This window comes from Malaclemys terrapin, chromosome 2 (assembly GCF_027887155.1).
Source record: "Malaclemys terrapin pileata isolate rMalTer1 chromosome 2, rMalTer1.hap1, whole genome shotgun sequence".
Classification (NCBI taxonomy): Eukaryota; Metazoa; Chordata; order Testudines; family Emydidae; genus Malaclemys; species Malaclemys terrapin.
In genome coordinates, this window is record NC_071506.1 from 206,773,667 (window position 1) to 206,798,265 (window position 24,599).

Genomic DNA, 24,599 nt, shown 5'->3' on the forward strand with positions numbered 1-24,599 from the left:
CGCCTTTTTACAGCTAGGGCAACTAAGGCCATGTCTACACTAGCACTTATGTCGGCAAAACTTTTGTCACTCAAGAGTGTGAAAAAAACACCCCCAAGTGACATAAATGTTGCCAGCGTAAGTGCTGGTATGAACAGTGCTATGTCAGCGGGAGACACTCTCCCATTGACATAGCTATCGCTGCTCGTGGAGCTGGTTTTATTATGTTGACAGGAGAGCTCTCTTCCATCAGCATAGAGCGGCTACACGAGCACTCTTACAGCAGCACAGCTGTATCAGTACAGCTGTGCCGCTGTAAGCTTGTAAGTGTGGACATGGCCTAAGACAGAAAGGTTAAATGGCTTACCTCAGGCCAAACACCAAGCCAGAACTACAACACACGAGTTAAAAGGTCCAGTCCTATTTTCCCTCCTTAAATATTCCCTTCCCCACCCCCATGCTAACTCCCCATGTAGCTTCTTAAGTGTCCCTATTTGCCCTCTTGCTTTGAAGCACTGCTAGATACAAGTGCACTTTGAGTGCAGAAAAGTGACAGTTGCTCACTTTACTATAGTCAGATACAACTACATCCTGATCAGTTTACAGAAGAGACATTCTGTTTGTTTCTGATGACAAAACAGCGTAGTATACAGAGGGCAGATTTTCTTTTAAACTAAGCTGTAGATTGAGGAACAAACCTGATTCTTAATTCCTATTGACTAGAGCACCTAGAAAAGTTTCAGATTTTCTCAATTTAAAAAAAAAAAGGGGGGGGGGGCAACTTTTCTGAAATATTTGCTCAAAAAGTTTTCCTGTTTTTCAACAAACTGCTTGTAGCAGCTGCCAGAGTCCGGGCATACTAACCCACATCAGATAATAAGGGGATTAACTTATTGTGACCCTCACCCACAGCAGAGGACTGGAACAAAGACAGTCTCTTTTCAGTACTCCTTAGTGTGTCAAGTCATAACACACTAAGGCCGTGGGGTTTTGTTTTATTTTAAATTCTGAACATTTTTCAAATCAGGTTGGTTGGTATAGGTTCCATCTGGTATCTCTTTAATAAATACAAATATCACCTACCTCTTATATCATAATGCCTTTCATCCATAGATTTCTATGCACTTCAGAGAGGAGATATGTTTCATTATTCCTGTTTTAGAGAGAAAAAAACTGAGGCACTGAGAGGGGAAGCAACTTGCCCAAGGTCACCTGACAGGCTAGTGGCAGGGCCAAAATATGGCTTCCCCAGGTTCTATAGAATTAGATTGACAGTAACTAAAGTATCTGTTTTTACAAGGAAAAGATGACAGAAAAAGACCATTTAAAAAAAAAAGTCTAAAATATACTTTTCTTCATTCATATTCATTTGCAATATAGAATCTGTGTAGGACAATGTAGTTTGATATAAAAGATTTTATTGGCCTCCTTTTAGGATGGCTCATACAACTCATTTATGACTTTGCCACTCATGAGCTGTTTAACCATTTCAACTTTTGGTAATAAAACTTTTATATCTAGCATGTATTGTCATGTAACCATTTACTAACTACAAATGTGTAAGTATCTAAAGTATTCCATAGTGGTCACCTTTAAAAAGTCAACTTCTACCAAGAATTGACAGCTGAATATTTAAGATATTGACATTTAAGGCAATATTACAGCATGTCAGATACACTCTTTAATGGAAACTATTGTAACTAAGCAGGTTTCCTTCTTAAAAGCAATCCTGCTATTAACAGTAGAGTACAATTTCATGACACACTGATGAAGACTTGATCTGGCAGATTTACTGTGCTACCAAGATTCACATATTCATCTGTTGTATTTACCAAACAGTAGCGATATACCAGATTCACCTATTGTGTCTGCCACTGTTGCAGACTTAGGGCCTGATTCAAAGCCCATAGAAGTCAGTGGAATGGCCCCCATTGACTTGAATGGGCATTGGATCAGGCCCTCAAATAGAAGAATCTCAGGCAGTAGCTGGAGTTACACGGGGCTAAATTTATCCCCAGCACAATTCCAGTGATGTCAGTGGAGTTACACCAGGATGAATTTGCCCATCTGTTGTATCTGCCCTGAACTTTAAGACAGCTGAAACCTGAACTGGGAACCTCATAAGTCAAAGGCAGCATCCATGCCTGTTGAGCCAAAAAAGGAGTCACTCCTTGAACAAACAATTGGGAACTGTGCAAAGCTGGGCAATTGCTCTTTGCTTAATAAAACCTTTCCAATGGGAGAAATAGAGCTTATACCTTTCATCATTGGTTGGGCATTCAATAGAGATTTGCATTACTTCTACTAGGACTGCACCTGACTTCTGGACAAATATGTCCAGATGTTTTCTGCACCATGGCCCCTTAAAGCTAAATCTGGGCTGCAAACATTTAATTAAAGCGGAGAGCTTGTTGACATTTTGGAGAGGATTTTGCTTATTCATGTAACACTTGGACAGCAGCCGCTTGTTCCAAGAATTGCTCAAGAGCCTCTTCAGTCACTATTTCAGGTGGAGGAACTGCTGCCGCCCCAGAGGGTGGAGCCTTTTTGCAACTCAGGCCTGAAAAAGGATTGAACCAGCTCAGGGAGAAATCGCCACCAAAAGCCAGTTTCATCCCTTCCCAGCTTCTGACTTTTTCCCAAGTAGGCGTCTGATTCTTAAGGCGCTCGATACCCTGTAGACGAAAAAGAAGATATTTTTATAATTTATTACTGGCAATGATCAGCAGCCATTACTATAGGGGCGCATGCATATGCATACATAATATCTGTAGCCATACTACTGACTGTGTTGCAATCTCCGTTGAAGGCAGGGCAAAATGTTTTGTTTTATATTTTACTGATTGAATTCAGTTTCCAAGTTTGGCGCGCGTACACACAAATCTGCAGAGGAGAACAATTTTCTATGCCATTCTTGCAGTAAAAGATTCTTAATATTTTGAGCACTCTCCCGTCGGCATGGAGCGGCTACACAGGAGACTTTACAGTGGCACAGCTGCAGCAGTACTGCTGTACCGCTGTAAGCTCTCTAGTGTAGACATAGCCTTAAATTGTGAGTTCTTTGGGCCACAAACTGTCCTTTTGTTGTGTGTTTGTTTAGTGCCTATCACAACAGGGCTCTGGTCCATAAATGGGCAGCCTAGATTTACTGAAACAAATAATAAATCTAGAGTAAGAACTTCCCCCATCCTTAATTAAAGATATTGGGTCTTTATTAAAGATCTTCTCTCAGAACTCTGCTAAAGCTATATAGGAACAGAGTCTGACTAAGAATACTTTCTTCTCATTATTGTGATGTTATAATTCTACTGGTTCTCTAATTATCCATAGATTCTTTCAGGAGAACTTGGCCGAAAAATCATCTCAGGCTTTACTTTTATATCATCAGAGTGTAACCACCACTTTACAAGTAGTAGGCCTGATAAATAATGTGATACAGTAACTCCCCACTTAATGTCCTCTCGCTTAATGTTTTGATCTTACGTCCCTGCTCAATTACAGAATATGCTCCATTGAAAGTTGTGCAATGCTTCGCTATAATGTCATTTGGATGCCTGCTTTGTCTACAGATGGCAGCCCTCCTATTAGCTCCCCTACACCCCTCACCCCCGCAACAGTGCCTCCCGCCCACCGACAGACCCTGTGGATCAGCGCCTTCCCCCTCCTCCCCCCGCCTCCTGCCTGTGGCAATCAGCTGGCTTGCAGCATTCGGGGGGGAGGAGCGAGGACTCGGCCCGCAGGCTCCCCCTCCCTCCTCTGCCTCCCAAATGCCGCAAACCAGCTGATTGCCACCAGCAGGAGGCAGGGGATGGAGGGGGGAGGTGCACCGCATCCTCGTTTCTCCGGCCCCCTGAATGTCGCAAGCCAGCGGATTGCCACTGGCAGGAGCGATGGGGGAGGAGTGAGGACACGGCGCACCTCCCTCCTGCCTGCGGCAATCCGCTGGCTTGCGGCGTTCGGGAGGGGGAGCCTGCGTGCCGAGTCCTCGCTCCTGCCTCCTGAACGCTGCAAGCCAGCGGATTGCCACGGGCAGGAGGCAGGGGAAGGAGGAGTGAGGATGTGGCATGTGGAGTAAAGGGGGAGGAGGAGAGGGAGAAGAGGTGAGTTAAGGGTGGGGGCTTGGGGGAAGGCGTGGTGTGGGCAGGCTGAGGGTTGAGCTCCCCGCCCTTGGTGCTTGTAGAGTAGGGGAAGCTGCCCCTGCTGCTGCACAAGGTGCTTCTCCTAGCCTACAGCACCTTCAGCCTCCTTGCCTGCCTCATTGTCTCCAGTGCCCGTGGGCTGTGCCTGTGCGGGGTAAGGCGGGGGTACCTCCCAATTATAGTACTATACTGTATGGCAAAAAAAAATATTCCCTGGAACCTAGCCCCCCCATTTACATTCATTCTTATGGGGAAATTGGATTCTCTTAACGTTGTTTCACTTAAAGTCGGATTTTTTAGGAACATAATTACAACGTTAAGTGAGGAGTTATTGTATAGGTTTTCAGCTAGTGGCAGTTGTAGTTTCAAAATAGAGATTTGGTATAGGCAGGCAGGAGAGGAAGACCACCATGCAATTCTGTGCATTAAACTGGAACCTTTTTCAGAGTTTATTTAGAGAAGTTTTCCATTTGTTGACACAAGTCCATAAGCCAGAATTTTAAAAAAGACCTTTGAGAATGCCCGTGGCCTAAACAGCTTGCAGAAGGGATGAGCTTTGACAACATATTATACATTCCAATAGGAAGCCCTTGCAAACGTAGGCATCATTACTATTATTGCTGCTTGGTGAGTATGGTGCTCAGCTTCTGTTCTTCTGTCAAGCTGTACTGGAGACAGGCAATATTCACAGAGAAAAGCAATGCCTTTCTAGCCCAATTTAAAACTATTGTTCATGTCCCCGTGAGAAACTAAGCAAGTCTGCTTCGGAGTCCTGCAATTGCGCTATTGGGGTGGTGAGCTTGAAGGACTTTTCAGCTTAAAGCACAGAAGCAAGTTTAGGTTCTCTGTAGTTTGCTAACAAACCCGGAAGCTATCTGCAGAGTTAGAACCAAACCATTACTATCCTCACTGCTGTTTATGGCATTTATTTTTAAGAACTAGTGCAAGTGTGTGTAAGAGAAAGGGAAGAGATGGGAAACCAAGCTCTTTTTCTACTGCTTAAACTGATTCCCAAACAGAAGAGCCTATAGGCCTGATTCACCATTGTGTTAATTCCTTTTTCACAGTTTCTATGGTGAACTGGAGTAACAGCCCTTTAACTTTTCGGTAGCATTTTTTTTTTTAAATTTTAGATCCCATGCATTATTGCATCTGAAGAAGTGAGGTTCTTACCCACGAAAGCTTATGCTCCCAGTACTTCTGTTAGTCTCAAAGGTGCCACAGGACCCTCTGTTGCTTTTTACAGATTCAGACTAACACGGCTACCCCTCTGATACATGCATTATCTAGTAATTTAGGCTGTCATACAGTACACAAGGTCAACAAGAGGTTGTGCTAATTAGAGTGCAGTTAATCAGATAATCATATTGTGCAGTGCACAGCAATCCATTTAACATGTGTATTCAAGACATGGAGATCACTGGACTATTAAAACTCTGTGTCCTGGTCTAATGTGGTGTCACCTGTGCTGCTGTCAGGATGGTCTAAAGCAGTGGTTTCCAGTAAAATGACAGACCATTGGTCACTGTCAGATATATATACAGTTCTGGAAATAGAGAAAACCATGGGTATTTCTAAAAGGTGTTTTGAAATTTCAGTTAAAAGAAAAGTGTACTATATTAGAAAATATACAATGTAATATTTAAATTATATGTAATTACAACAGTTATCCTCAAAATAACCATTGTCTGACAACATTTGGATTTGGGATAAAAAAAGTTTACCAGATTTAAGTCCAATAAAATGTTCTGGCATTTTAGCTACTCATGTAAACAACGCTGTGGCATGTAAATATAATTTCTACAATGCATGAGAAAGGCAGAAATGAATTCAAACTGGAACTTGCCAGTCAGAGAAATGGTAAAAGGTAAACCAATTTAGCAAAAATACGTGTTTTCATTTTCAGTTTTCATAATCTGGATTAACATACTGGATTGTGTTTTTAAAATGTTACAGGGCCAGAGTCTCAGCAGGTGTAAATCAACAAACCTCCACACTCCCACAGGCTAAGCCAGTTTATACCCGCTGAGGATCTGGCCCATGATTTTTAACTAGACAGCAGCACTAATCAAATCCCGTCATACCACAAATTAGAATTAAAGAAGTAAACATATTCTGGGGGTTTCAGACACACACATGACAATGGCTTTCCCAGTAGAGATCGATCATAAAGAAAAATAAGGGACAGTTGCAGGAGCAGAAAGACAGGACTTTTTTAAAGAACTGTGTGCATGCTAAAGGCATCTTTCTTCCACCAATGTCTCCTATTGAAGCATACAATGAGATCATATAATCCTGTGTGCATTCCTATAGCAACAAATTGAGATGATATGAACACTATTGTGGATTTACGCCTCAGCATGCAAGAGGAAAATATGGGGACTGTTTACCCTCTGGATGCAGTCAATGATAGCAATTTAACCACCTAAAAGTAGTTAAATAGCTAACAGTGCATTACTGATTAACTAATTTTTAAACTTTAAAACTGAGCACCAAAGTTACTTAACCTTCATGCTTCTCCCAGCTTGGCTGAAGATGAAAATTTAAAGAGGCACTACAAATTGTGCAAACATTTAGAGTAAGAAAGGAGCAGAAACAGTTTTTGGAAAAGTTTTATTGCATTTGTTTTCCATATGGAAGCATTGACAGAATTGAAAAGATGCAGCATTCACATTACTTTCAAAGTGAGACAGATCCACTAGCCTTTTCCTCCCCGTATTTCCCTCCCCCATGGCTTCGATTCAGCCTAATAGGTCATTTTCCAAAATAAAAGTGTTTTTAAAAAATGAAAAGGTTACACCGGAATCCATGGCTACAGCTTATTTACATTTTTCCTTTGTTTATGATTGATTGATGGGTCCCACTGGCACTATGCTAACGGCCCCTTTTCAAAATGATTCAGAATATAATAAAATTCCTGCCCAGATACAAAAAAAATTAGTTTCAGTCACATAAGATTTAGTTTTACCTGAATTTGTTTTTGATGGAATGCCCTCTGTCCCTCCCTCAGTCAACCATTTACTGCACATAGTTTACTATCCACACAATCATGACAGTAGGCATGCATACTCCTTAACACTGACATTTCCCAATTTAAAATATTTATATGTATAAACATAAGAGATTTACAAAGTTATAAAGATGGAGGGTCCTAAGAACAGAAAATTAATTGTTCAGGTAGACCTACACAAACCATCAGTGCTACGCTTTTATGGCAAGTTGTCATGTTCACACTGTTGAGTAGGCATCACTTCAACAGCTTATTTATCAAAGACAGACATACACAAACAAGATGATCCTAAAAAGAAGAACAGGAGTACTTGTGGCACCTTAGAGACTAACAAATTTATTAGAGCATAAGCTTTCGTGGACTACAGCCCACTTCTTCGGATGCATATAGAATGGAACATATAATGAGGAGATATATATACACACATACAGAGAGCATAAACAGGTGGGAGTTGTCTTACTAACTCTGAGAGGCCAATTAATTAAGAGAAAAAAAAAAAAAAAAAACTTTTGAAGTGATAATCAAGCTAGCCGAGTACAGACAGTGTGATAAGAAGTGTGAGAGTACTTACAAGGGGAGATAGTCAACGTTTGTAATGGCTCAGCCATTCCCAGTCCTTATTCAAACCGGAGTTGATTGTGTCTAGTTTGCATATCAATTCTAGCTCTGCAGTCTCTCTTTGGAGTCTGTTTTTGAAGTTTTTCTGTTGTAATATAGCCACCCGCAGGTCTGTCACTGAATGACCAGACAGGTTAAAGTGTTCTCCCACTGGTTTTTGAGTATTTTGATTCCTGATGTCAGATTTGTGTCCATTAATTCTTTTGCGTAGAGACTGTCCGGTTTGGCCAATGTACATGGCAGAGGGGCATTGCTGGCACATGATGGCATAGATCACATTGGTAGATGTGCAGGTGAACGAGCTCCTGATGGTATGGCTGATGTGATTAGGTCCTATGATGATGTCACTTGAATAGATATGTGGACAGAGTTGGCATCGGGGTTTGTTACAAGGATAGGTTCCTGGGTTAGTGGTTTTGTTCAGTGATGTGTGGTTGCTGGTGAGTATTTGCTTTAGGTTGGGGGGTTGTCTGTAAGCTTGATTATCACTTCAAAAGTTTTTTTTTTTTTTTTTTCTCTTAATTAATTGGCCTCTCAGAGTTAGTAAGACAACTCCCACCTGTTTATGCTCTCTGTATGTGTGTATATATATCTCCTCATTATATGTTCCATTCTATATGCATCCGAAGAAGTGGGCTGTAGTCCACGAAAGCTTATGCTCTAATAAATTTGTTAGTCTCTAAGGTGCCACAAGTACTCCTGTTCTTCTTTTTGCGGATACAGACTAACACGGCTGTTACTCTGAAAGATGATCCTAAGAGTTTTAAAATGAAATTTCTTTTTTCCTCTAAGTGTAAGGCATTTAATTAAGAGAGTCTTCCACCAAAGTTGCCATATTTTCCCTAGAGGGGAAACGTTTCCTACTTACAAGGGAGGGAGCAGACAAAAGAATGCCAGAAAGATGGAATCGGTTTTGTCTCTGGAAACAAAAAAGGTGGTATTGGCAACATTTGTTTTAAATACTTTAACTGCATGTGACCACACTATTAATTGGCTCTTGCACAGCATCACACCCTCATCTTCCACCTTTCAATGTTCAGTAAGCAAAGTGTCTATTTCTCAGCTAACGTCCTCTTTTATGAAAGAAACTCATTGCCCAGTCAGAGCTGTACACACCATTAGGAAGTCCAAAGATATCTGTGTAGGAAGATGGCACTGTTGGCACTTACACAGATACCCTCACAGTCTAGAGACAGCATTACAGTCTACTCGGTTAGCAGAGACAGGCACAACAGAGAAAGAGGGTCTCCTTCACATTAATTATGCCATACAGGAAGCAGATAGAAACAAAGGCCAGTAAAGTTAACAAGTTAAACAAAACAAAACAAAAAAAAACAGAAAAAAAAGAAGACACTTCAGCCACCAGAGACATAGTATTATCTAAAATTGCAGAATACAGGGCTTTTTTTTTTTTCTCTGCAACGAACAGCCTTTAATAGACATAAAAAGAGTTTCTGTTTTACGTTTTGTTTTAAACATTCATATAAAAATTATACAACAGTAGTGCTGAAATGTGGTTTTATTTTAGTGGAAATTCTTCAGACCACATACTGGTATGGGTCTGCCTTTCCTTGGTCTGGAGTAGCAAATGGGCTAAGCCATGCTATAGAGAACGGATGGCCAAATACTGCTTTCATGTTCATCCATTTTGTTTTTTTAGCCCATCTTCTCTCTTCCTTTTTCAATTGTTCTATTCCCTGAAAACAGAAATATTACACTTTCAGTCAAGCACTTAATTGCTGTGGTTCTGCTTTCAGGAAAAGGATCTCTCAATTACCCCTAATCACATGGATGGAGTAAGAAAATACAAATTTACCTATTGAGAGCCTTTCCTTTAAAAAAGGATAGGAAATATTCCTTGGAAAACAAAATTATTGCCATTTTTTAAAATCACATTTAAAAATATGCTCAAACCTTTAAAAAATACCCTACAATTGTCACATGTCAATTTTAAAACAGAAATACAACATGTACTTTTATTGCATGAAAGCATTACATATGCCTAAGTTGGATAAGGGAAAGTTTTATATGAACCCATTTATATGTTTGCAGACAAAAAAAAAACCAAGATAATCCCTATAATGTTCCCAGATTCATCATGCAAGTTCAGGAAATGGCCTATGTTCAGCATGGCTGAACGTACCCAGTGCCTCTTAAAACTGCTGCCATAACATGCGCGGGCAGACAGCAGGGCGAAAGAGTTAAATAAGTATACTGAACGGAGAGAAAAAATGGATATTGGTTTAGTAAAGATTAGAGGGAGAGCAAAAATAGGCTTTCAAGCAATCAGTTGAAACAGTTCTTAATCATGTAAAAAAATCCTTATTATATTTGCAATCCATAAAATAAATTAGGTCTTAAACATATAGCTCTTGTTGCTATAAATGCATTGTTTGGTTTTGCTTTCAGTAGAGAATGACAATCCTTGATTCTGGCTATCTGTAATGGGCAGACCGTTCCAGTCTTTAATTTAGGGCCTTTTGGCAAAATCATCTTCTTCCCGTGTATTGTCAATACATGCATCCCCTGCACTGCAGCTCAGTGCACTGTAGAACAAGTGCGTGTCTTGAACTCCCAGTCCTGAAAGTTACGTGCAAGCAGGAGTGTGGGCAGCTCCAAAGAGGTGATGCCATCTCCATAGGTAACACAAGGAGCAAAATTTCAGGTTCTGTCAGAAACTGATTCTAGTCCTTTTCTAGCAGAAGAGGATCACCACTGTGGGGTATATATGAGAGGGTGGGGTGAGGAGAGGAGATTCTCAGAGCTCTAGTCTGTATTGGAGGAAACTTGCTCCACCCCAACAAGATGCAAGGTAAAAGAAGTAAAAAAGACCACATTTAAAAGCATTTCATTTCTAAGTGTTCCTCAACATAAGAATCACATGCCAGATAGACGCAACCTTGATGCTAACAAATTGACAATGATGTGTAACACGGGTGGCATAGAAGAAAGTTGTAAAAGAATAAAAGCCCTGCCCCTACCTTTAAAAACTCAGGATTCTATATTCAGGAACCTATATCCATATGTACAAAAATGATATATGTGACTATTTCTAAAGATGCCCAGCATGTACGAAAATCCGGGCACTTATTTAAGTGCCTAGCTTTAGGTACCCAAGTTTGAAAATTTTGGCCTGTATTTGTTGAAAATTCAGTAATGACTTCAGAGACACCACCATTAATTTATATAAGCTGATAAATTTTAATCTTGGTAGGAGCTAGTTGTTCAGCAATACACTCTCCTGGACCTTACTCAGCAGAAAATATCTGCAACTTTCCTGGAACAAAGCAGACCTGAATGCAAGTGTCATGAAACTAGCTGGGGAATGAAGAGCTGAGAGAAGCAGACTGCTCTTGCATGGTCCTGAATGCCAGATTCTAAATTTGTTTAAACTGTCCTTAGACTTGCCCACTAAACACAGGGGTTACCATACTGTGGGCTGCAGCCCATCGACAGTCCCGGGCAGTCTGCCATGGGCGGAGCTTGGGAGGGCATTGCCCTGCAAACTGTATACGTTGGTGGAGTGGTGGCTGGTGATGGCCCCTGCCCAGGGCCGGAAGAGCCCAGTGCCGCTGGCGGGTGGCAGAGGGCGAAGCAGAGCCACCAAGCGATGGGCGGAGGGTGAGGAGAAGGGGCCAGCTCTGAGAGGTGACCGGCTCCCCGGGCAGTTGGATGGCTCCGTCACTGTCGGGCCCCCTGGAGAATCAGGCCTTCGCCCTCCCCTCTGCCCCCGGGACAGGGGCTCGGCAGTGCTGCTCTGTTCCCACTTGGACAGTGCTGTGATCGGGACCATCAGTTAATGGCTGGGCCCAACCTGGGCTCTTGCCTCTGCCCGACACAGGCGGCCCCCGAGCCCTTCCCTCGTTCCCGGCAGGGGGTGCCTGTGAGACATGACAGTGTGTTGGGTGGGTGACGGGCAGGGCTGCCAGGTGATGAGCTCAAGGCACTCAGCAGGCTGCTGAGGCAAAAGGCGTTGGCAGGGGCTGGCAGTGGCCCCTTTGGCCTCTTGCTGGCCCTGGTCCCTGCTGAGGCGAGGGACCCCGCGGTGCCCCTCTCTCTGACAGACACGTGTTAACAGAGGGCCACAGTGCCCACTGCAGCTCAGGGGAAAAAAGTTGGGAAACCCCTGCACTAAGACACTCAGCAGTGGCCCCTTTAAGGTTGTCACTTCCCCCAACCTACCCAATCAGGGAAGGGCTTAGACTTCTGTTAAGCTATGACAGATACCCTGAGCATGACTGGTGAAGTCTGGTGATATTCTCAAGGGGGTAAAAGTACTATTACCAGTCAGGGACTTCACCTTTGAAGAAGAGGGCAGGATGCAGTGCTGAACAAGGGACTCCAGTGTTTCTGTGTAAGCTCCACATTGTTGCCTTAGCATCCTGGATAGCTTTCATGGCTGTGGAGCACAGCAAGGGTGCTGAACTTCTGTGTAGCTGCAGAGAGCTCCCGATTAAGTAAATTATAGAAAAGCCTAAACTGGAAATTTACAAAACAAAATTCTTTTTTCCATCGCACTGGTCTCATCTTTGCTTTTCAACACTTGAAACTGTAAATAGTAACATTAGGTACTACCCACTGGAATCTTTAATGATTCCTTAGCAGCAAACACTCCACAGGGAGTCTGTTGTCTAAGATTCCCCATTCCACTGGGGTGAAACTCTCTGCAGAGTAATCCCAGTTACTTATGCTTGTTAAGATAAAAATATCACTCACTGTTGCTGTAGTTGCAACATCCCCACACTACCCAACTTCTTATGCTAGCCATCCAGGAGTGACCTCAGCCACTGTGCAGGCTTAGTCTGCTTTATATCAGCCCCAAAGGCTCCATGCATGCTAAGGCAGTGAAGCAGAACCACATGACATTTCACAGATCTTACAACTGTGAGCAGGAGAACGCAAGACCATGGAGAACTCACCGTTTCATCAGTGCAGATGGAGTGTACCTGGGTCCCAAACATTACAGATGTGAAGATGAGAAACAAGAGAGCCTCAAAACACAAGAGGATAAGAAGGATCACTGTAGTTGGTGGAGAGAAGGAGCTGCATTCTGTGAAAACATACGACAAAACAATGAATACTCAAAAATAAGGGACTAAGGAACAAAGCCCACACGTAAAACTACAAACGTGTTACTAAGCAGTAAATTCTGCCATTGATATTACGTATCAGATTATCTCAAGTTCTCAACAGTTTGTCAAACAAAGTTCTCCTATCAAAATAAGAAACTGACATGACCGCCATAATCAGAGGCCTACAGAAAGGGTATGTGATTCCCAAGGAAGTGGGATACTGAGATAATTAGTACTGTTAATTTGAAGAAAAAGAAACTTGTGCTGTGATATGTATGGCATGCAATTTTCTTTTCCAACTAAGCCCCCCTCCAGTGCTCTCACCTGGACCCTACCACTTGCACATTCTATCTGTAGAGTTTTTACTAATTTTCTCTATGATGAAGTCAATTAGGAAAAGGCACCTCAAGTTAATGGTGAGGACACAGAAGAAACCAGAGAAGATTACTTCTGTAGCACCAATTGTCCATTATAAAAAGCACAGCATGTTCCTTTCATAACTGACTTTTGAAGGCTGAGAAGGGTTATATATTCTTGGTTCTCTCAAACCCATCCCCTTTCCCCTATAAGGTTTATCTATACTGCAATGTCCCTGCAAGGTTAAACAGGGTTTAAAAGGGTAGCTGTGAAAGTCTTATGACTGGAATATTGGTATAGAGGGATATAGCTTGTTCAGGAAGAACTGTCAAGAGACAGGGAGGTGGTGTTGCATCATACATCAAGAATATATAAACCTGTTCTGAGGTTCACAAGGAGGTGAGGGGCAGAAAGTCTCTGGGTAAAGAAAAAAGGGGTAAAAAAGTAGGAGTGATGTCACAGTAGGGGGTCTACTATAGACCTCCAAATCAGGTAGACAAATATCGATGAGGCATTTCCTGAACAAACAACAGAAATATCCAAAACACAAGACCTTGTAGTAATGGGAGACTTTAACTACCCAGACACCTGTTGGAAAAGTAATACAGCAAAACACAAAATTTCCTATAAAGTTCTTGGAGTGTACTGGGGACAACTTTTTGTTTCAGATAGCGGAGGAAGTAACCGGGGGGGGGGGGGGGGGGAGATGAGCGGGGACACAACCATTTTAGATTAATTCTGACTAACAGGAAGGAATTGGTAACGAATCTGAAGGTGGAAGGCAATTTGGGTGAAAGTGATCATGAAATGATAAGTTTTATAATTCTAAGGAAAGGAAGGAGTCAGAGGAGCAAAATAAGGAAAATGGACTTCAAAAAAGCAGACTTTAACAAACTCAGAGAAGTGGTATATAAGGTCCCATGGGGAAAAAAAATCTAAGGGGAAAAAGTAGTTCAGGAGAGCTGGAAGTTTCTCAAGGAGACATTATTAAAGGTGCAACTGCAAACTATCCTGATCCAAAGGAAAGACAGGAAGAATAGTAAGAGGCCAATATGGTTCCATCAGGAGTTGTTTAATGACCTGGAAATCAAAAAGGAATCCTACAAAAAGAGGAAACATGAACCAATTGCTAATGAGAAGTACAAAAGAACAGCATAAGAATGTAGGGACAAAATCAGAAAGTCTAAGGCATAAGTCCGTAGTGAGGGACATAAAAGGCAAAGAAGAGGAGGTTCTTTAAATACATTAGGAGCAAGAGAAAAAAAATGAAGGAAAGTATAGGTCCTCTATTTAGTAGGGAAGGAGAGCTAATAACTGATGACACCAAGAAGGCAGAGGTGTTTAATGCCTGTTTTGCTTCAGTCTCCACTAAAAAGGGTAATGATGAGCAGATACTGAACACAAGTAATACTAACAACAACGGGAAGGAATGCAAGCTGAGTAGGGAAAGAAACGGTTAAAGACGATTAAGATAAGTTGGCTGTATTCAAGTCAGCAGGGCCTGGTGAAATTAATCCTAGCACACTTAAGGAACTAGCTGAAGCAATCTTGGAACTATTGGAATTATCTTTGAGAACTCATGGAAGTTGGGGAGGTCCCAGACAACTGCAAAGGGCAAACATAGCACCTATCTTTAAAACAGGAACAATGAGGACTAGGGGGGAATTATAGACCAGTCATCCTAACTTTGATACCTGGAAAGATACTGGTACAAATTATTAAACAATCAATTTGTGAACACCTGGAGGATAACAGGGTTATAAGGAATAGCCAGCATGGATTTGTCAAGAACAAGTCATGCCAAACTAACTTAATTTCCTTCTTTGACGGGTTACTAGCCTAATGGATGAGGGGAAGTTATAGACATGATATCCTGATTTTAGTACGTCTTTGACATAGTCCCACATGACATTCTCATAAGCAAACTAGGGAAATGCAGTCTAGATTAAATTACTATAAAGATGGGTGAGACACCGTACTCAAAGAATAGTTATCAATGCTTTGATATCAAACTGGGAAGACATATCTAGTGGGGTCCCACAGGGTCAGTCCCGGATCTGGTATTATTCAGTATTTTGATAACGGAGGAATGTATGCTTAGAACATTTGTGGAAGATACCACACTGGGAGGGGTTGCAAGCACTTTGTAGGACTGGATTAGAATTCAAAACAACCTTCACAAATTGGAGAATTGATCTGAATTGAACAAGATGATATATAATAAAGATAAGTGCAAAGAACTTAAAGAGGAAAAATCAAATGCTCAATTACAAAATGGGGAATAACTGGCTAGGTGGTTATAACTGCTGAAAAGGCTCTGAGTGTGACAGTAGATCACAAACTGAATGAGTCAATAATGTGATACAGTTGCAAAAAAGACTAATAGCATTGTCCTGCTCTTCTTGGCACTGGTGAGCCCTCAGCTGGAGTAGTGCATCCAATTCTGGGCATTACAGTGTAGGAAAGATATTGATAAACTGGAGAGAATCAAGAGAAAAGCAACAAAATTGGTAAAGGTTTAGAAAACCTGATCTATTAGTCTTGAGAAAAGAAGACAAAGAGGGGACCAGATAATCTTCAAATATGCTAGGGCCACTATAAAGAGGAATGTGATCAATTGTTCTCCATGTCCACTGAAGGTAGAACAAGAAGAAATGGGTTTAATCTTCAGCAAAGGAGATTTAGATTAGATATTAGGAAAAACCTTCTAATTATAAGTGTAATTAAGCTCTGTAACAGGTTGGACAAACACCTGTCAGGGATAGTCTAGATTTATGTGGTCCTTCCTCAGTGCAGGGGGCTGGACATGATGACCACCTGAGGTCTCATCCAGCCCTGCATTTCTATGAGTCTAGGAAAGTGAGGGGGAAATAAGAAAAAAGAAAAATGATACAACAAACAAAATTTAATTACTAGCTTATGAATTCATTCTAATATATTCTCAAAGTTCTGTGAAATCCAATAATGAGAACTGCTTAAAAACAGTTCTCTACCCACAAGTAAGCCACTTGCAGATATTGCCCTGACCAAGGATTCTAAATTTTACCAGACACCTAATACCCAGAGGCCAATACAAAAGATGAGGACCCCATCAATAGGGTCCAGGACCAGCAGTAACAACAGAAGCTCAGGTGCACCTCCCAGCTGCTTTCTACCAGGGTCCTATCCCTGAATCCTGCTCAGGGATTCCATACCTGAAGAAGAAAAGGAGCACGCTCATTATGAGCTCTCTAGAGCCTGATTATTTTGGAGAGGGAAAGGAACCCGTCTTTATTTTACCACCTTCACAGCCTCCTTCTGCCCACATTGGGCAGCTCCAGATTTTATCAGGTTAACTCTGTGCCTGCCTGGCAAAGTTATGAGCTGCAGGTTTGCAATGCATTAGTTCCCATTTGTAAGATTTTACTTACACACACACACACACACACACACTCTCTCTCTCTCCCCCCCCTCCCCCCCCCCCAAGGTAAACTTTTCTACTTGGTATTGGCAAGTGGATTTCTCAAGCCCTGGCTCTTTTTAAAAATAAATCAATCTACCTAACTACTGTGGATTAAACCTGATGGTTTAAAGCAGCTTTGTAAAATTCTACTCATTGACTTTTCCAGCATGAGGTGTTTTTTGTTTTTGGAGGGTAGGGGAAGTTGTTTGAACACGTGAGAGTGCATTTTTGCATCTGAGCTGATCAGTTTTCTCAACAGTTTTGCAGGGATGGTTTCCATTACCTGATTTAAAAAGAGCACATGCATTCTCCCCGTCTCACTTTAGCATGCAGGAATTATCAGTGACAAATTCATGTAAACACTAATTTTTTCCTATGTACTGACATGGAACCTTAAGAGTCTATCTGTTCTCCAGGTTATGTATGGTGTGTGTTTAAGTAGGACTTAACCCTTCATGACAGAAAATTCCTAACAGGATAGATGGAATTTTAAAATTCCAGGAATGGTCACAAAAATAAAAAGTAGCTCATAATATTAACAGCATTCTCTGACAACTAGCAGTAAAAAAAGCTGCCGTTCCCCTAAACTATATCACAATGCTTTCTCTACAGGTTAATTTGGTATTTGAAAGGAATACTTCGTCAATACTCACTTGTCCAGTCTTCTTCAAAGCAATACAGGAAGTGAAATCCCACCATGATTAGGGCATGCATGGAAATTAGTGCTATATACATCTGAAACACAATGTATTTAAAATATTTTTAAGCATAGCTGTAAAAGCTGCTTATACACATATGTCCAAATAAACTACATTTAAAATGTTACGGTTGCAAAGTCAAGCACTCAAAAATTAGGAAATGCCAAAACTAAGGTAGACAGCCTTAATTTGGCCCCCTTGTGTGTATGCATTCTGATACAATCTTGTTATATGATAACACCACCTAGCCCTTATATAGCACTTTTAATCAATAAAAGGATGGTCATACAAAGGAGGTCAGTATCATCATTCCTATTTCACAGATAGGGAAACTGAGGCAGAGAGATGCAGTGACTTGCCCAAGGTCACCCAGCAGGACAACAGCAGAGCTGGGAACAGAACCCAGGTTTCCTGAATTCCAGTTCAGCTATCTACCCACAAGGCCATGTTTCCTTTCATATACTATTTGTAGTCTCTACTGCACAATATAGTCTCTACTGATAATGTGCAAAATGAGATTTTTAGAGGCTCATAGCTTGGCCAAATTTGGGTGGATTTTCAGGGAGATAGCAAACGACACATCCCTGATACCAGGACAACACTGTCAAATTTCAAGTCGCTGTTCCAAAGCATGGAGGTGCTAGGGCTTTTCAGTGTAACAGTTGTAAGTTTTTGGTTTTATTTTTACTATTGGCAAAATGTGTTTTTCCTTGATCTCATTCTGAAAAATAGCTAAACCATTTTCACTGAAATTTAAAAATAAATAAATGTAAACATGAGGCAGACACTTAGCATGGAAAATTTTAAATTGTTACCTATAGGCATTTCTACCCCCACCACTTGCAACATACACATATATACCTAGGAAGGTTTTCATTGTAGTGATATAGAATGAAACAAATACTAACAAATATGGGAACATAATATCTTCCAAATGAGGTGCAAGTGAAAGACAATGGAAAAATATTTTTCTTTTGATGCTTTTATATGCTACCATCCTTTCTCCTCCTGAGCCCTTAAAAAGATTAATAGAAAAACTTGTTTCATCTTTTCCTCAGACAGATTAGGTGTTTAATATAGTCCATTTTGAAAGAGAGACTTGTCAAATTTAGCTGAAACTGAAATCCAACATCCCACATTCGGGATGAACCAGCTAGGAATTGTATTCCAATCTGGATATTGAAAGGAGAGATATATTTATGTTTCCCATTCCTCCCTCTAAAGCTAGTACAGGTTTAATCAGACGGAGGAGAGACTAGTCCGGTGGAAAAGTACCTGGTGTAAATATTTTCCTGTTTTCCCAACTAAACTAGGTATTGTGCCGCAAAAAGAAAGTTGACTAGCTGTGCCTCTGGCAATAGCAAAATACACCATACAGTGAAAAGCAAATTAAAGGGTTCATACATTTATTTCAATTCTTACTTCAAGTCTGACTGAAGACTTGCACCTATTTCCTAATATCATAACAGACCATCTTCTACCTAGAGATTTACCATAAAAGATTACTGATAAAATGGAACAACACTAAAAGTCAATTGTGCAAACTGTAATATTCTCTTGACATTAACTTTTTGGGTGAAATCCTGGGATTTTTGTCATTGACTTCAATGGAGCCCAGATTTCACTGTTTAACGTGGTAATTAAGTTTGCACTCCCATACTTTTGCTCTATGTACAGTAGATACAGTACACAGTAAGAAAATCAGAAGCATTTCTGCCTGATTTTTGAGTGCCAACATTGGCTACTTACAAGTAGAACCCTTGTAATCCCTGCCAAAAATATGAGGTTTCTCTCCACCCTGACAGCAAAGAGGTAACAGCAGATGCAATAATGAGGCACAATCTTATTATTATTTGTATTACTGTAGCATCTTGGAACCCTAGTCATGGACCTGAACTCCATTGTGCAAAGTACTCTATAAATAAAATATTAATACAGAACAAAAAGTCAGCCCCTACCCCAAAAAGCTGATTGAGACTTCACTATTATTACTGTGGAGTATTTTGTGAGGTATATTTACTGTTACGCTATGTATTATACCAACTAATGCTACACAATTGACAAAATAAATGGCAAAGTACCTTTGGTGATGACTTATTCCTGTTCTTTTATTACATTTGCTCCTTAATTATTTAATTTTGCTAATTTGTAATATATTTCCCAGTTGTGGTTCTACTTTATATATATCTTCACAGCTGTTTAACAGTCATGGAATTTCATTGTCTCTGGTTGGACAGAAAAATTTACTCAATAAACAACTTACTGTAAACAGTACAAAGTACTTCTGGTTATTCTCTCCTACACAGTTATTAACCCATGGACAGTGATGATCCATTTTCCGAATACACCTCTTGCAAACACTGAAATAAAGAACAAAAATCTTTATAGTGTGTGGTTTTCAGAAAATACAGCAAGAGTACAAAGAAAATATTGGGCACCTGGAAAACACACACACACACACACACACAAAAATTTGGCTACTTCTGTTCAAAATTGTCAACCATCCTATTGTCCCTAATTGCAGTCGCGCCAAAAGTAAATGGCAAATCACAACAAAGTAACATTATGATTAATGGTTCCACTAATATACAGAGATTGAACATTAAACTTAAGCAAATGAAATGAAATTGATTTAATCTAGTCTGGGTTTGCCCTCCAGGCTCTGTGAGAGTTTCAAAGTAGTAGAATAAAAAATAAAATCATAGGATACAGCAATGGATAAACTTCTCAGAATAACCTTTGTAATAAATTACTGAAATTGTTCCTATTTATTAAATTTACTCTGACAGGAGCTTTATTAAAAAAAAAATGGAAAATTCTAATTATTTTTTCAGAAAAATACCTGACAATGAAGTCAATCAGGCACTGGATTAATTTACTAGTGGGAGTCACTGAGACACCATCACCACAATTAAAAAAATAGATTTTAAGCACTCAGCAAAAGTGGGCAGAAGCACTAAAGTAACAATTCTAATTACAAATTCTAAAAAATAAAAGCTGCAAATGCATACTGTGCTTAGGAGTCAAACAATCAAAGATGATTAATTCATTGTAATGTTAGTTTCTCTTAGTTTACTAGTCACTGCTACTTCACTGGCATTTTAAATCTCCAACTAATATCATAAAAGCCTTTTTGCTCTTCTATCTTATGATACAGCAGTGAAGAAAGCCAGTCCCCTGGTGCTAAAATGCACAAAAAAGTATGAAAACTGAATTTGAAAAATCAGGAATATGTGGTTTCACAACCACCCTCACAGGATTTAAACAGAGAAATGGAGTGTTCTGCTTATTCTATTTTTCTTATTATAAAGTTAAACTGTTTTGACCTTAAAAAAAAAAAAAAAAAAAACTCAAAACGCGTAAAGAAACTAATTACAAGAATGCACTGACAATAAAACAACAACCAAAAAAATTAATAAATATTAACATCCCTATTTTGAAATAGTCAAGTATTTATTACAGATCTTGGAAGGAAACAGTCCCCAAAGGCAAGAAATAAAATTCCCAAGATGCAAATAAGCAACTAAGATCTTGATCTTGGATGTCAGACTGTGCAGGCTCAGGACCAGTAGGCTTTGCAGGATTGGGCCCTAAGATTTTTTCTCCTCAAGCAGACAAAGTTACTCAGGTCAATATTTGCCCCCAGATTAGTCATCACTAACACAAGAAGCTTTGTATTGCAGGAAGTAGCTTAAAGTTATTGTTATTTAAAAATATGCGTATTTAAAAGGGCACCCTAACTTAAAAATAAAATTAGTTGCTTTAAAATTGTCCTTTTGATGACACACACCACCTATGGTGACTAAGATAGACAAAATTAGTTTTTCCGCCAGTTTATTAGATGTGTGCATGTGCACCTTTGGGTATAATCAGTTTTACTGTCTCATTGTTTGTCAGTTTCATGTCCAGTCTCATGCTCTATTCTGCTGGTAGCTCACATGCACATTCTTCCCATCTCTGCAAGAGTAACACAGCAGTAGAGACTGTTCTGTGTATAAGTCCAGGGCTAGAGAGGCTCTCCTCTTCCCTGGACCGCTGGCTATAGGCCCAAGGAAGACTATTTTTTACTCCCCAAACCTCTACAGAGGCCAAGAGAGCACTATCAGAAAGAGGTAGGGAGCAGGGCATGCCCAGCAGTACCTTCATCAATGAACTCCCATGTGGGTGCAAGAGAGCACAAGGAGAGTAAGGGAAGCCTCTTTCTTTCCCTGCACTCATTCACACAGCTAGGGAGTACCGGGAGGCATAGTGAGGGAGCAAGTCATCCTCTTCATTACCCCTTGGATCCGTTTATGAGCCAGAGGGCATACCACAGGAGGAGCGGGTGCCCTTTCCCCAGGCTGCTCCACAAGATCTTGGAGATAGACAAGATGACTAGCTGAGAAGCAGGTATCTACCACCTACTCTCTGCAGCATTTGGGGGGAAGCCATGAGACACTGGGTTGAGAGGCGAGGGAAGGAGTCCCCTCCGGAGGAATGACATGGAGCAGGCAGGCCAAGATGGGAGAGAGACAGTAGCCCACACAGGAGTCCTAAGTAGTAGGGATGGGAGGCAGCAAGGGGCTGGAGCTATGACATCACCTGCAGGAGCCAATGGGGGGACAGGGTGAGAGCTGGGGCTGAATTAACTTCCAAGAGCTGAGACTAGGGTAAGGCAGGGAGTGGGAAGCAGCAAAGACTCTCCACCCTCAGACGCTTCAGGCTAGATGGCAGAGACAGGGCCAAAAGGTTAGTAGGGATCACCCTCCTTCCTTCCCAGGAGCAGGGCCAGAAGCTCATGACCAGAAGGAGCAGTTAGTTGGGTGCAACTGGCTGATACGATCATGTGAACAGCAGGAACTCTCAAGCACATGGCAACCAACACCCTCTGCTGTGCATGCGTATGATCCTGCTGTGAGACACCCACACACAGAACAACAGGGAAATATTTATTTATTTTAAAAGATTCCCATGGACTTCAATGGGCATTGGAGATGGCCTGAGAATTAGCCATGTAAAATGTTAACTGGTTAACCAGTAAGCATTAGTTTTACCGGTTAACCCACCTTAACCGTTAACCCCTGGTTAACATTTTACATCCCTAGTTAGCAGAAAAGGGTTGTTGGTGGTGGTAGCTATAGCTCCCCCAAATCTAAAGAGACAGATGGCAGCACAAGGCAGCATAACCCCCTAGAGTGAAAGTAACTGCAGTCCTTTCATGGAAATCCTCTAGGAATACACTGGGGGGGAAGGGGAATGATGAAGCTCATACAGATCCTTTAACTACTTACTGAAACAAAATGTGTGTGTGTGGGGGGGGAAGCCCCAACTCTCCACCACAGGTATAATTTAGGTTCCATAATTTTGGTTTGTCCTTTGTAAGTCAAAATATGGAAATGATTCTAAATCTGTAATTAAATTACCTGTATTTAAAGCAAGTTTTAAATTAATTTAGTAGTAATAAAAAGGGCTAATTAAAGCCAAAGTCACAAATGCCATCAGGTCTGTGAATGAAGACACTAGTATTTTGAGACATGCCACTTTTTATGGACTTTTCTCAGTTCACTCTTTTACCCATTTCTCTTCCTGTTTCATTCCCACTTACCCATGCCGTATATCACTGATTATCTTGACAACAGAGGACCCAGTGACAGACTAGCAAAGTAAGATTTAATACAATCAGAGCTATATCAACCTTCTGCAGTCTTGCTGCTTATAACTGCAACTATAACTTTAACGTGCTCACATTGAGCTATGTGCAACAGCCTTCCCTGTATTTATACACCACTCTCCCAGAAAAAATACTTTCTTTTAAATAATAATATATTTCATAACTGTGAAAAAGTGATTTGAAAATAATTAAGATATTCTTATGCCTTTTAAAATTTCACACTTGTCATGGACAAGTGACTGACATGCTTGAAGAAATTTGGTCCACAAATAAACAATGACAAAGAAAGTAATGTGCATGACTCACATGTCATTTTCAATCGCTTTTAACCACTGGTGAATAATTCTGGTTCAAATGTGACTGTGACCCAGAGATCAATTTGTACCAGATGGGGGTACATAAGGGTTAGAGGGATCCTCTTGCCTTCACAAAATCCCCTGGCAATGATTTCCACAGATTGACTGTGCGTGTGTGAAGAAATACTTCCTTTTGTTTGTTTTAAACCTGCTGCCTATTAATTTCATTTGGCGACCCCTAGTTCTTGTGTTCTGAGAAGGAGTAAATAACACTTCCTTATTTACTTTCTCCACACCAGTCATGATTTTATAGACCTCTATCATATGCCCCCTTAGTCGTCTCTTTTCCAAGCTGAAAAGTCCCAGTCTTATTAATCTTTCCTCATACGGAAGCCATTCCATACCCCTAATAATTTTTGTTGCCCTTTTCTGAACCTTTTCCAATTCCAATCTACCTTTTTTGAGATGGGGCGATCACATCTGCATGCAGTTTTCAAGATGTGGGCATACCATGGATTTATACAGAGGCAACATGATATTTTCTGTCTTATTATCTATCCCTTCTTAATGATCCCAACATTCTGTTAGCTTTTTTGACTGTCACTGCACATTGAGTGGATGTTTTCAGAGAACCATCCAAAATGACTCCAAGATCTCTTGCTTGAGTGGTAACAGCTAATTTAGACCCCATCCTTTTATATGTATAGTTGGATTATGTTTTCCAATGTGCATTATTTTGCATTTAACACCACTGAATTTCATCTGCCATTTTGTTGCCCAATCACCCAGTTTTGAGAGATCCTTTTGTAGCTCTTCGCAGTCTGCCTGGGACTTAACTACCTGAGTAGTTTTGTATCATCTGCAAATTTTGCCACCTCTCTGTTTACCCCTTTATCCAGATCATTTATGAATATGTTGAATAGGACTGGTCCCAGTACAGACCCCTGGGGAGGCACCACTATTTACCTCTTTCCATTCTGAGAACTGACTGTTTATTCCTATCCTTTGTTTCCTATCTTTTAACCAGTTACCGATCCATGGGAGGAGCTTTCCTCTTATCCTATGACAGCTTAAAATCTGACTGTTGCTAGATGCTTCAGAAGAAGTTAACAGAACAAGGCAATTTATCGAGGGACCCATTCCACCATCAGTCCCAGCTTCTGGCCACCAGAGTTTTAGGGACACCCAGAGCATAGGGTTGCATCCATGACCATCTTAGCTAATAGCCACTGATGGACCTATCCTCCATGAACTTACCTAATTCCTCTATGAACTTACTCTCCTGCCCACACCCTTACACAGCCCAAGTATCAGCTTCTGATGCTCGCCTCACAGCAC

At 40.8% G+C, this 24,599-nt stretch overlaps 1 protein-coding gene across 2 annotated transcripts in view; it reads right to left on the reverse strand.

The window, feature by feature from the left end:
* Positions 1-1,944: 1,944 nt before the first annotated feature.
* ZDHHC3 (zinc finger DHHC-type palmitoyltransferase 3) overlaps positions 1,945-24,599 on the reverse strand; it is a 40,539-nt gene continuing 17,884 nt past the window's right edge. Inside the window, exons 4-7 of one of the 2 annotated variants that reach the window (XM_054020162.1) lie at positions 19,579-19,675; positions 17,271-17,352; positions 12,666-12,796; positions 1,945-2,654 (exon numbers count right to left, since the gene is read on the reverse strand). In XM_054020162.1, coding sequence (XP_053876137.1) covers positions 2,415-2,654; positions 12,666-12,796; positions 17,271-17,352; positions 19,579-19,675 — 550 coding nt within the window. In that variant the 3' untranslated portion in view covers positions 1,945-2,414. Of the gene's footprint in view, positions 2,655-8,393; positions 9,444-12,665; positions 12,797-17,270; positions 17,353-19,578; positions 19,676-24,599 lie in introns of those variants that run through there. The other variant, XM_054020161.1, reaches the window with a different exon arrangement.